We start from the raw sequence: 12,146 nt of genomic DNA, 5'->3' as shown, positions 1-12,146 counted from the left end.
TAGTATGAATTTCTGAGCGGAACAACGCGGTTTAGAATTTGTAAGAAATACGACGAATAACCATCAAAGCTGCATCTGTGAACAAAAATTTTTGTCCTTTTCTCAGCTGCATTTGCAGAGTTTCCGGGTGAAAACACTTAAAGCGAGCTTAGATTGAAAAGTAAGAATTTTTGAAACTATTTTTTGTCGCGTGCTGCTGGTGGTAATGTGTGTGTGTGTGCGCGTGCGTGTGTGTGCGTGTGTGTATATGAGAGCGTGTGTCGCGTGCACGCGTGTGTGTGTGTGTGTGTGTGTGTTTGTGTGTGTGTGTGTGTGTGTGTGTGTGTGCGCGTGTGTGTCTCTCTGTGTGTTAGCGGTATGTGTGTATGTGTGTGTGTGTGTGTGTGCGTGTGTGTGTGTGCGTGTGTGTGTCTCTCTGCGTGTTAGTGGTGTGTGTGTGTGTATGTGTGTGTCTCTCTGTGTGTTAGTGGTGTGTGTGTGTGTGTTTGATTGTGTGCGTGTGTGAATTCGCACGAGCGTTTGTGTGTGTGTTTGTGTGTGTTTATGCGTGTGTGAGTATGGGTGAGTATTTGTGTGTGTGTATGTGAGTGACTGACTGAGTGAGTGAGTGCGTGTGTAAGTGTTTTTTTTTTCGTGTACATATGCATGCATTTGTGCATATGAGCCGTTTAATAAGGAAATTATTGTTTGGGGGAGGGGAAAAGTGGATGGAAACCGATGAACTTTGTGTTTGCTTTTGATGCTATCCCAGACAACCACTCATATTTTAAATTAAATTTATCTCCTTCATAAATATTCCATTACTATCTGAAATTACTCTGGAAATTGCTCTTAAGCATCCATTAAAATTATTTCCTACATATACCCCATTATCCCAGACCACAATTTATCTTCAAGGACAGGAACAAAACAGAGCAACATTTGCATTTGTTCTCCTTCAAAGCTCAACCGGACAGAGCAGAATGAACAAAATTAATCATTTTACACTTGGTAAACTTACCAACAATACTAACTCTGATTTCGCTCATGCGGAAAAATTCCCATTGAATTGAACCCATTTAACTTTAAGCCCTAAAGTTATTTCCAGTTGACCTTTAACACATGACCGAATCTGTTTGAAAAAGCCCAGTAAATACAAATATTCAGGCTTTTGTCATAACCGAAAAGTAACCGAATTTGTGTCTTTTATCATAACAACCTATTTTGAAGACTATTGTTTATTGAAAAGCCAAAGTTGCTGAAAAAGTTCTCAAATTTTGATTGGCTAATATTAAAGTCCTTTTTGGCGTTGTTTTGCCGCTTGTGTTTATTAGGACAAATTCATTTCTCGTACTTTTGTTCTCTAAAAAGTGCCCCAAAAATTTCGGAACGTTTTCTAACGAAACTGTCAAAAACGACTAGTTGCGGAACGTTCAAAAACATCAATAACATTCGAAACCTTGGGCATTTGTTTGTATTTATATTAACATATGTTTACATTTTCCCCCACAAAACCTGAACAGGGAAAATAAAAGTCTGAATTTATAGTCATAAGCGGATTAGGTTATAATAAGGCCTGTAGCCTGTTGTATTATTACTTTAAATTTGGAATTAAAACCTGAATTGTAAATATATTAGCTCGTTTATTCGGCACTTCAATCAAAATCTGAATTTAAAAACCTCCCGGAAGAAATATTCTTATACAGCAGGTGGTGAGATTTTAACAATATGTGCTCAAGATTGTGTCCTCAAGAAATTACATACTGAATTGAACTTGGAAAACATAAAAAGTTCTATGAGCGGAATTTTGCATTTTACATCACCGTCTAATTTGGATATTTATAGTTTAAACTTCTGCTTCACTGTAGAATACACGTGTCTTTGAAATAATCAAAATTTCTTAATTTATCTTGAAAAAAACTTGTTCCCTCTTGCTTCAAACTATTTGAGCTCTTTAAACCACTTTACTATCTCAAAAATTTCAGACTAACACCGCTCTTATTCGGAACAATTAAACTACCAAAATTCTTTTGATGAGTATTGTTGTTATCAATAATTGAAAGTTTTTGACGTCCATCTATTTTTTTAAAATGTTTGACAACTTAGTTATAACTTTGTTTATTTACTCAGCATTCGCTATTTACAATCCAGTCCTAACTGCCAGACCTCATGAGGTCATACCCACTACCTATCAAAAAAGTCGACGGCCCAGTTTCTTCTCTCGTAAGTATATTTTGGGATTTCTTGACCTAAACTGAGAGTCTCTTTAAGTAGACAGTACACTTATCAGACAAGAAGTTTCGAAAATTAGCATTTTTGAACTTTTCGTTGCTCTATTTTTCTCCTCTGGCCTCATTTAAACTCCAAGTTCAAAGGTTATCATGAGCAAAATGACCGCAGGGAAAAATGGTTTTAGGAACAATGACCGCAGGAAAAATGACTGCAGGGAAAAATGACTGCAGGGAAAAATGGTTTTCACTTTTTTGGTTTTTCTCACCAGTATGATTGTTTTTTACCGTGTTATAAACATTGAAAATGATTATTTTCGACCTGTATGTTTAAGAAATGGCCGTTTTGAGCGCTTTTGAATGTTACATATTATAGTTTTGACCTCTATTTTTTTTGAAAATGACTGTTTCTAAACGATTTATGTACAAAACGATTGTTATTGATTGTTATTTTTTAGGAAATTCCTGTTTAGGAATAGGTCATTTTCGATCCGTAAATTTAAGAAAATACAGTTTTCGATGTTGCCAGTTTATGAATAGAGTATGTGAGCTTATGGAATGAAGATGCAGTTTTTTTCAAGACTAAGGTGCTTGTTTGCCTCGCTAAAGTGTGGTGCCGATAATGTAACCATTTTTTGTCTGTAATTGTTCAAATGGCATATCTAAAATGATTTCAAACAGGCCTCTTGACTGGGGGTTCCCTAAAAAGGGGTCAGTAATGGAGTTCACATAAATTGTTAACCAAAAGCATTCCGAATATGTCTTCTTAAAATGTCCGCTAAAAATTCTGTTGAGAAATTATCCTTCCATCTACAGCTTATGTTTTTTTGTGTTTTCACTTAGCTAATGTTGGTAACTTTGACTATTAAAGACTATTGAACTTCCGAAATCTGAACTTTGTTGAATCGGCGTTTAATCTTTTTTGAAAACAACCAATTTCAGGCATGAGTAAAACAACAAGAAACATTTACTTTTCCAATTAGTTGTACCGACCCAACTAGTTGTTGGGGGGGGGGGGGGGGGGGTTGGGGATCTAAATGCTCAACTGGATTTTTTTGTTCAGTCAGTTTTGGCGGATCGATTTTTTTGCAGAGAGTTGTGAGTGGTATCACTAGAAAGCCTGTCCGGCCTTGAATGAGAAATTAAAAGGTTTTTTTTTAAATTTCAGATATTTTTCAAGGAGTCATGGACGTTTAAAAATTTTGTAAATATATCATTTTTCAAACTGATTTTGCTCATGATGATCTCTTTTTTTTAAACTTCGTCAATTTTTGCATAATTATGTTACCATTCTTGCTGTTTACAAATTATGTATCCATGAAACGATTTTGAGGCGTTTTTTGTCTCGTCGTGGTTTTTTCAACTAAAACGAATTTGGATTTGAATCTAGATGATTTGTTTCTTCTGTTGTTTTGTTACTTGTACCCATACTGACAGGTCTTAATGATGTTCTCACTAGGTCTAAAAGAACGTAAATAATTTTCACACTTACAGTTTCCGGCATTGACCAAATTGAAACTGTATTGCACTTTTTTTTAAGTAAAATAAGATTAAATTTTTTAGTTTTGACTTTAGATTTTTTTGCGTGTAGTTTTATAACTGCCTGAGGAATGAAAAAACTCCTTGATTTAAGTGGTTTAAATAAAGAAACTTATCAATGGCTTCGGTTCATCACCACCTGTTTTTTGACTGGACACTAAATGTTTTCAAAGATGTGAGTTAATTTTTGAGTTTCGATGGGAATTTGGTATTTGTAGTCTTCAGGATTTTCTGCTGCCCTTCAATCTCATTTACTTTGCGCTCTTCACTCAGATGGCTTTTTAGTTAGTTTTGTTTGTTTATTGTCCTTTATTTTGTTTAATTACAGCCAATTGTTTTAAAAATTGTTTCAAAGATAATATCGGAGTTCGAGAAAAATTTGCCTCTCAATATTGTTTTGATGACTTGTAAATTATTCTCTTTTTTATGGGTTTCTTGCTGTTTTGTGGTCAGACTTTTGTAATTTTGTTTTTCAATTTTATGTTCTGACATTTTTTGTGTGACTGTTTTTGGCTTCCAATATTCAGCACAAGTTTTAAGAAATCTGAGATTTACTCGGTCTTTTTGCTATTTTTTGTTGTCAAATATGGTGTTTAAAGTGATTTGATAACCATTTTTTTTAAATAGGTTTCTGTGAAGCTCAGTGGGCTAACTTAATACACCACTCATGAATCAGCCTGTGATTATCTCATCTTGCTTGAGTGACTTCGATATAATTTTGCGTTCGCAATTTTTTGAAATTTGTTTTTCTCACTTTTTGAAATTCTGCAATCACATGAATTTGAACCTTCAGAGCCTTATAAAAAATAAAAATCAATCAACAAGTTGAACTATAATGAAGTTGTTTCCTCAGATATTGTTCAGTTTGAAAATTAGTTTAAAACGGAATAGATGTAGATTTCTGGATATCACGTTTTGTAATTTGGTAAAATTTTACTTGATAAAACTTTTTTTTAAATAAAAGGTTGCATTGATTTTTGTTGAATGTCCGTCATTCCATTATTTATAGTGTCCTCACTGATATCAATCTCTTTTTTGCAATCACGTCTGATTTTCTTAAGAGTCCTTAAATGTTTAAATTACAAAACTTTTACAACTGAATGTTGCAACTGTGTATTCTTGTCCTCAGGGTGTAAAGATTCTGTTGTCCAGACTCATTTGCCAGCACTTATAATTTTGTTGAGATTAAGATAATTAAGTTTTAATTAATTAAGATAACTGAACTTAAGATAATTAAGTTTTTTTTTACTAAAAAATGTTTCGAGTTTTAGCTTGGTGGCCACTAAAATCTGCTGGACAGTTTCGCGTGGTGTCAGACAAAATCTATCAATTAAGATATTCCAAATATGTTTCTGATCATCAGGGACTAATTTGGTTGCGAAGTAATTCATTAGTTAGTGATTGTCATGACCATGCATCTAATTAGGTTAATTTGTGAATACATGAATTTCCTGTTTAGATAAAGCGGATGTGTGCAGTTTTGACATTGGTATCTACAAGATCGGCAAAATATCAGAGACATCTATGGTAAGAAAGTCAGTTCAAACGCTCAATTATGAAATATTAGAATGGCAAGAAATTGTAGTGGAAAAATCATTTGTGAACCATGTACCTATGTTAATCTAAGTTGTTAGAAAAATAGTTAATAATGGGTTAATTCAGCAGGGCAAACGCCAGTACTCGTTGAAATCTTCAATGCAATCCGAGCCTTGCATCAACTATGAATTTAAATTACAGTTGAGAATATAGCATTGAAAATAAACAATTTTTCCGGAAAGTCTCAATATTGCTGTGACATTGCTAGTCCAATTTTCAGTTGATTAGCTTCATCATATAACATCACGCTTAATTTTCTAGCACAAATTATGGGTAACAGTGAAGATAATCGATCAAACTCATGATTTTATAATAATATCGAGAATTGTTTGGAACAGAGTTGATTTTCAATGCTTTTCTCATTTGTATTGGGGGTATATCTGATAGATGAGTTTCAGATCAATTAATGCGACTCTTTGTTTGCGTTCAGTATTCTCTACGACTGTATTTCCCGTGGGGCAGCTACATTCTATAAGCTGAGAATTGTCTTACATAAAAATCAATTAATTTTTGCTTACAAAATTAATGCGCAACCGATATTACAGTATGGAGTTTTAATTTATGGTACAGCTGCAAGGAGTGACATCAAGAAACTAAATAACAAAATCAAACGTCTAGTGAGAATTATATATGGGAAACGTAAATTTGATTCAATTGAGGACTTAAGAATTGCAGGAAAAATCTATAACATAAAGGAGTTACATTTAGTTGAGCTACTAAAATTAATTACTAAAAAATAGGGGAGTTAAATGAGTGCAGTACAAAAAATCTTTTTTTTGAGAATGAATGATTTAAAGAAAATTAAAAGACAGAGAATATGCGCAAAACACTTAAAATTTTTATATGAAAGACCAATTAACAGTAAAATCATTCCAACAAGAGCAAGAAAACTGTTGGTTACTAAAATTTCACTGAAGAAATTGCACAACTGTCTATAATAGGTTGTAAAGATTTTGCCGATCGGTTCCGTGATAACTTTAAATAAGGCAGTGCTGATTTGCTAGAAGGTTTCTACTGAGCTTTTTTTCCTTTTCATGTTTTTCCGAATTAAATAGTTGAAATGTATAAAGACTCTACATTTTCTGCTTCATGAGGCACCACATGACGAGGCAACACTGCCTTTAGGTGTTCTCTCGGTTCTTTATGTGTGATACAAAAAGAGTAAAAAAATATAAATCTTTTGTTTGTCTGTTCCGAAAACAATTTATTATTCTTACTATTATTATTATTATTATTATTATTATTATTATTATTATTATTATTATTATTATTATTATTATTATTATTATTATTATTATTATTATTATTATTATTATTATTATTATTATTATTATTATTATTATTATTACTATGATTACTATTATTATTATTATTATTATTATTATTATTATTATTATTATTATTATTATTATTATTATTATTATTATTATTATTATTATTATTATTATTATTATTATTATTATTATTATTATTATTATTATTATTATTATTATTATTATTATTATTATTATTATTATTATTATTATTATTATGATTACTATTATTATTATTATTAATATTATTTTTATTATTATTATTATTATTATTATTATTATTATTATTATTTTTATTATTATTATTATTATTATTATTGTTCTTATTATTATTATTATTATTTTGAGTATTTTAGTCGAAATGAACATAAAAAATCATAGGCTTCTGGTTGTTTTTGTCGACGAGGTTTATATCTTCGGTTTCGTCGGTTTTCGCCGATTTCAAACATAAGCAGCATTGGTTTTGGTTGATGTTGAAACGCAAGAAGCGTCAGTTTTTGTCGTTTTCAAATATAAGGAACGTCGGTTTGTTTTTTGTCGGTATAAATATTAAAAAAACGTCGAAGAGTGATCAGGTTATTCCCGACCAATGCTTTCTTTTTCAGCCCAGATTCCGCCCAGTTGAAACGCCCAGATTGTCGACGAGGTTTATATCTTCGGTTTCGTCGCTTTTCGCCGATTTCAAACATAAGCAGCATTGGTTTTGGTTGATGTTGAAACGCAAGAAGCGTCAGTTTTTGTCGTTTTCAAATATAAGGAACGTCGGTTTGTTTTTTGTCGGTATAAATATTAAAAAAACGTCGAAGAGTGATCAGGTTATTCCCGACCAATGCTTTCTTTTTCAGCCCAGATTCCACCCATTTCTTTTTTTTGCGGTCACATCTTTTTTCAATGATTCCGCTCATTCAGGCCACATTTCTGCTTATTGCGGTCATCTCATGTGATTCTTCCAGCGGAAGTTGAACAGACTGATTGACTACGGAGCTCATCCTCTGTTACCGACAGTTCCAACAAAAAAGCGATGATAACAGCAAAGAAAACATCAATCGACACATTTTAATAAAATTATCAAAAAACGGCGAAAACGGCTATAAATGGCACCTCTTATATCAAAAACCAATGAATTTTTAAAATAAACACGAAAAACGACGTTTTGATATATCAATGTGGCTTGATAAGTATTTGAAGACACATTGCTTACAACGCTACTCTAATAGGGAACCCAGGGTACAATTTTATCGGCTATAATTGGCACCTCTTATATAAAAAACCAATGAATTCTTAAAATAAACACGAGAAACGACGTTTCTTGCCTCGGTTTTGTCGTATATCTCAACGCGGGTTATCTGGCCTGTAATTTATGGAAGTAGGTTTTAGTTCCGATCGCTGTATAGTATAAAGCAAATTATATACTATAACTGGAAAAATTATGAGGTGAAAAACTGCTTCTGAATAAATTTCGACTTGCCGAATGACCTATAAATTTAGCTCTAAAACTGAAAATCATGATATGTAATCGTTAGTTCACACAATTTTTCCGAGTTTAATTTCATTGATGAAAATGTCTTTAATGTTCTTGTACACTGAAAATTGATTTCGAGAATTAAACTAAAAATGTTCGTGGTAACAAAAATTTTTAAGGAATTATAATTTAAGTTCATAAGTTCACAATAATATACCAGCCATTACCAAATTGAAGCAGCTCCACCAAAACCGTTTTCAATAACTTTTTAGCTAGAACTCAACTGATAAGTATTTGAAGACACCTTGCTTACCACGCTACTCTAATAGAGAACCCAGGGTACGATTTTATCGCCCACCAAAAACTTCGAAGCAGAGAACTTAATTTGAAAGATTGAACCTAGACTTAAAGAAGTGAAAATCAAATTTTTTGTCCTACTTACTGTCCTATGGGACATTAATTTTATGACAAAAAAATTAAGTTTTTGCTTCCTTAAGTCAAAGTTTTTTCATTGAAACTAAGAAATCTATCTTTTGACACTTGCATCAAACCGCCATAGATAAAGGTCTGTTTCCCTATCGGAGACAAAGTCATTCAATTTATTTCAACTCCTGTATATTTTTAAGAAGAGAAGTTTTCTTTCACTAATATGCAAAAACGTACTCTTAACTTCAGTTTGAATTGAAATTCAACACTTTCTTACCCTTTGGTTCTCTAAATTCGTTAGAAAAATCTAGTAACACTTGATTTCAAAGAGCTATTTAGTAAAAAATGCACAATATTTTGCAATTTTTTTTAAAAAAAGTTATATAAAATTTTTTTTACAAAATTTTAAGGGAGAAAATAAAATCTGTAGAAATTATTTTTTGAATTATAAGAACAGCAGAAAAAAAATCTAAATTCATGCAAACAAATCAAAGTTTAACCTTTTAAAAACTTAATTCTACTAACTAATCTAATCCAGCATATTTGATTCACTTTTAAGGTAATCATTTATGAAATTATTTTTATGATGTTGAGCACTGCCTATGATATTAACCATTTTTAATGAAACTATTGGATTTTATGCCAACAGGAATTTACCATTTAGACTAAATATTGATTTTGAGAGATCAAATTTGGTTCCTGAAAAATTTTTCATTTTGTCCAATCGTTTTTTCGATAGGGCGTGACTTTATCTGCGACACAACAAAATTTTTGTTGCATAACAAAATTAAACTTGTGACATCCTTTTTCTTTGCTATTATCAAAAAAAATCAAGCGGCTTTTTTTAAAATAATTTGTTGGCAGTATATAGGCAAAAACACCAAAACCGTTTTCAATAATTTTTTAGCTAGAACTCAACTGATAAGTATTTGAAGACACCTTGCTTACCACGCTTCTCTAATAGGGAACCCAGGGTACGATGTTATCGACCACTAAAACTTCGAAGGAGAGAGCTTAATTTGAAAGGTTGAACGTAGACTTAAAGAAGTGAAAATCAAATTTTTTGTCCTACTTAGTGTCCTATGGGACATTAATTTTATGACAAAAAAATTAAGTTTTTGCTTCTTTAAGTCGAAGTTTTTTCAATGAAACTAAGAAATCTATCTTTTGACACTTGCATCAAACCGCCACAGATAAAGGTCTGTTTCTCTATCGGAGACAAAGGCGTTCAATTTATTTCAACTCCTGTATTTTTTTAAGAAGAGAAGTTTTCTTTCACTAATATGCAAAAACGTACTCTTAACTTCAATTTGAATTGAAATTCAACACGTTCTTACCCTTTGGTTCTAGTTCTCTAAGTTCGTTAGAAAAATCTAGTAACACATGACGTAAAATGCTATTTAGTAAATAATGCACAATTTTTTGCATTTTTAAAAAAAAATTTAATAAAATTTTTTTTTGTAAAATTTTAAGGGAGAAAATAAAATTTGTAGAAATTATTTTTTGAATTATAAGAACAGCAAGAAAAAATTCTAATTGCATGCAAACAAATCAAAGTGTAACTTTTTAAAAACCTAACTCTACTAACTAATCTAATCCAGCATATTTGATTCACATTTAAGGTAATCATTTATGAAGTTTTTTTTATGAGCAGCCGTTGAGCACTGCCTATGATATTAACCATTTTCATTGAAACTATTAGATTTGAAGTTCACTGAAAAAGTGTTTTTGGACCTTTGAAATGAATCGTTTCAATAGGATTGGAAAAAGTTTTTCCGGAGTTTTTCTGGATTCTTCCAGCGGAAGTTGAACAGACTGATTGACTACGGAGCTCATCATCTGTTACCGACAGTTCCATAAAAAAAAGCGATGATAACAGCAAAGAAAACATCAATCGACACTTTTTAATAAAATTATCAAAAAACGGCGAAAACGGCTATAAATGGCACCTCTTATATCAAAAACCAATGAATTTTTAAAATAAACACGAAAAACGACGTTTTTCGCCTCGGTTTTGTCGTATATCTCAACGCGGGTTATCTGGCCTGTAATTTATGGAAGTAGGTTTTAGTTCCGATCGCTCAATAGTATAAAGCAAATTATATACTATAACTGGAAAAATTATGAGGTGAAAAACTGCTTCTGAATAACTTTCGACTTGCCGAATGACCTATAAATTTAGCTCTAAAACTGAAAATCATGATATGTAATCGTTAGTTCACACAATTTTTCCGGGTTTAATTTCATTGATGAAAATGTCTTCAATGTTCTTGTACACTGAAAATTGAATTCGAGAATTAAACAAAAAATGTTCGTGGTAACAAAAATTTTTAAGGAATTATAATTTAAGTTCATAAGTTCACAATAATATACCAGCCATTACCAAATTGAAGCAGCTCCACCAAAACCGTTTTCAATAACTTTTTAGCTAGAACTCAACTGATAAGTATTTGAAGACACCTTGCTTACCACGCTACTCTAATAGAGAACCCAGGGTACGATTTTATCGCCCACCAAAAACTTCGAAGCAGAGAACTTAATTTGAAAGATTGAACCTAGACTTAAAGAAGTGAAAATCAAATTTTTTGTCCTACTTACTGTCCTATGGGACATTAATTTTATGACAAAAAAATTAAGTTTTTGCTTCCTTAAGTCAAAGTTTTTTCATTGAAACCAAGAAATCTATCTTTTGACACTTGCATCAAACCGCCATAGATAAAGGTCTGTTTCCCTATCGGAGACAAAGTCATTCAATTTATTTCAACTCCTGTATATTTTTAAGAAGAGAAGTTTTCTTTCACTAATATGCAAAAACGTACTCTTAACTTCAGTTTGAATTGAAATTCAACACTTTCTTACCCTTTGGTTCTCTAAATTCGTTAGAAAAATCTAGTAACACTTGATTTCAAAGAGCTATTTAGTAAAAAATGCACAATATTTTGCAATTTTTTAAAAAAAAGTTATATAAAATTTTTTTTACAAAATTTTAAGGGAGAAAATAAAATCTGTAGAAATTATTTTTTGAATTATAAGAACAGCAGAAAAAAAATCTAAATTCATGCAAACAAATCAAAGTTTAACTTTTTAAAAACTTTACTCTACTAACTAATCTAATCCAGCATATTTGATTCACTTTTAAGGTAATCATTTATGAAACTATTTTTATGAGCAGCTGTTGAGCACTGCCTATGATATTAACCATTTTTAATGAAACTATTGGATTTTATGCCAACAGGAATTTACCATTTAGACTAAATATTGATTTTGAGAGATCAAATTTGGTTCCTGAAAAACTTTTCATTTTGTCGAATCGTTTTTTCGATAGGGCGTGACTTTATCTGCGACACAACAAAATTTTTGTTGCATAACAAAATTAAACTTGTGACATCCTTTTTCTTTGCTATTATCAAAAAAAAATCAAGCGGCTTTTTTTAAAATAATTTGTTGGCAGTATATAGGCAAAAACACCAAAACCGTTTTCAATAATTTTTTAGCTAGAACTCAACTGATAAGTATTTGAAGACACATTGCTTACAACGCTACTCTAATAGAGAACCCAGGGTACAATTTTATCGGCTATAATTGGCACCTCTTATATAAAAA

General features: G+C 31.4%; 1 protein-coding gene across 5 annotated transcripts in view; it reads left to right on the top strand.

Annotated features, from left to right (window-relative positions):
- Positions 1-12,146, top strand: part of LOC142336391 (glycine receptor subunit alpha-2-like) — a 96,207-nt gene that overhangs the window by 36,333 nt on the left and 47,728 nt on the right. For 4 of the 5 annotated variants that reach the window (XM_075385186.1, XM_075385189.1, XM_075385188.1 and 1 more), the window contains exon 3: positions 5,206-5,273. In XM_075385186.1, the coding sequence (XP_075241301.1) occupies positions 5,206-5,273 (68 nt within the window). Of the gene's footprint in view, positions 1-753; positions 2,203-5,205; positions 5,274-12,146 lie in introns of those variants that run through there. The other variant, XM_075385185.1, reaches the window with a different exon arrangement.

This window comes from Convolutriloba macropyga, chromosome 3 (assembly GCF_964194025.1).
Source record: "Convolutriloba macropyga chromosome 3, txConMacr16.3, whole genome shotgun sequence".
In the NCBI taxonomy this organism is placed as follows: domain Eukaryota; kingdom Metazoa; phylum Xenacoelomorpha; order Acoela; family Convolutidae; genus Convolutriloba; species Convolutriloba macropyga.
Note: the sequence above shows the minus strand (reverse complement) of the source record. Positions and strands in the feature narration are given on the sequence as shown.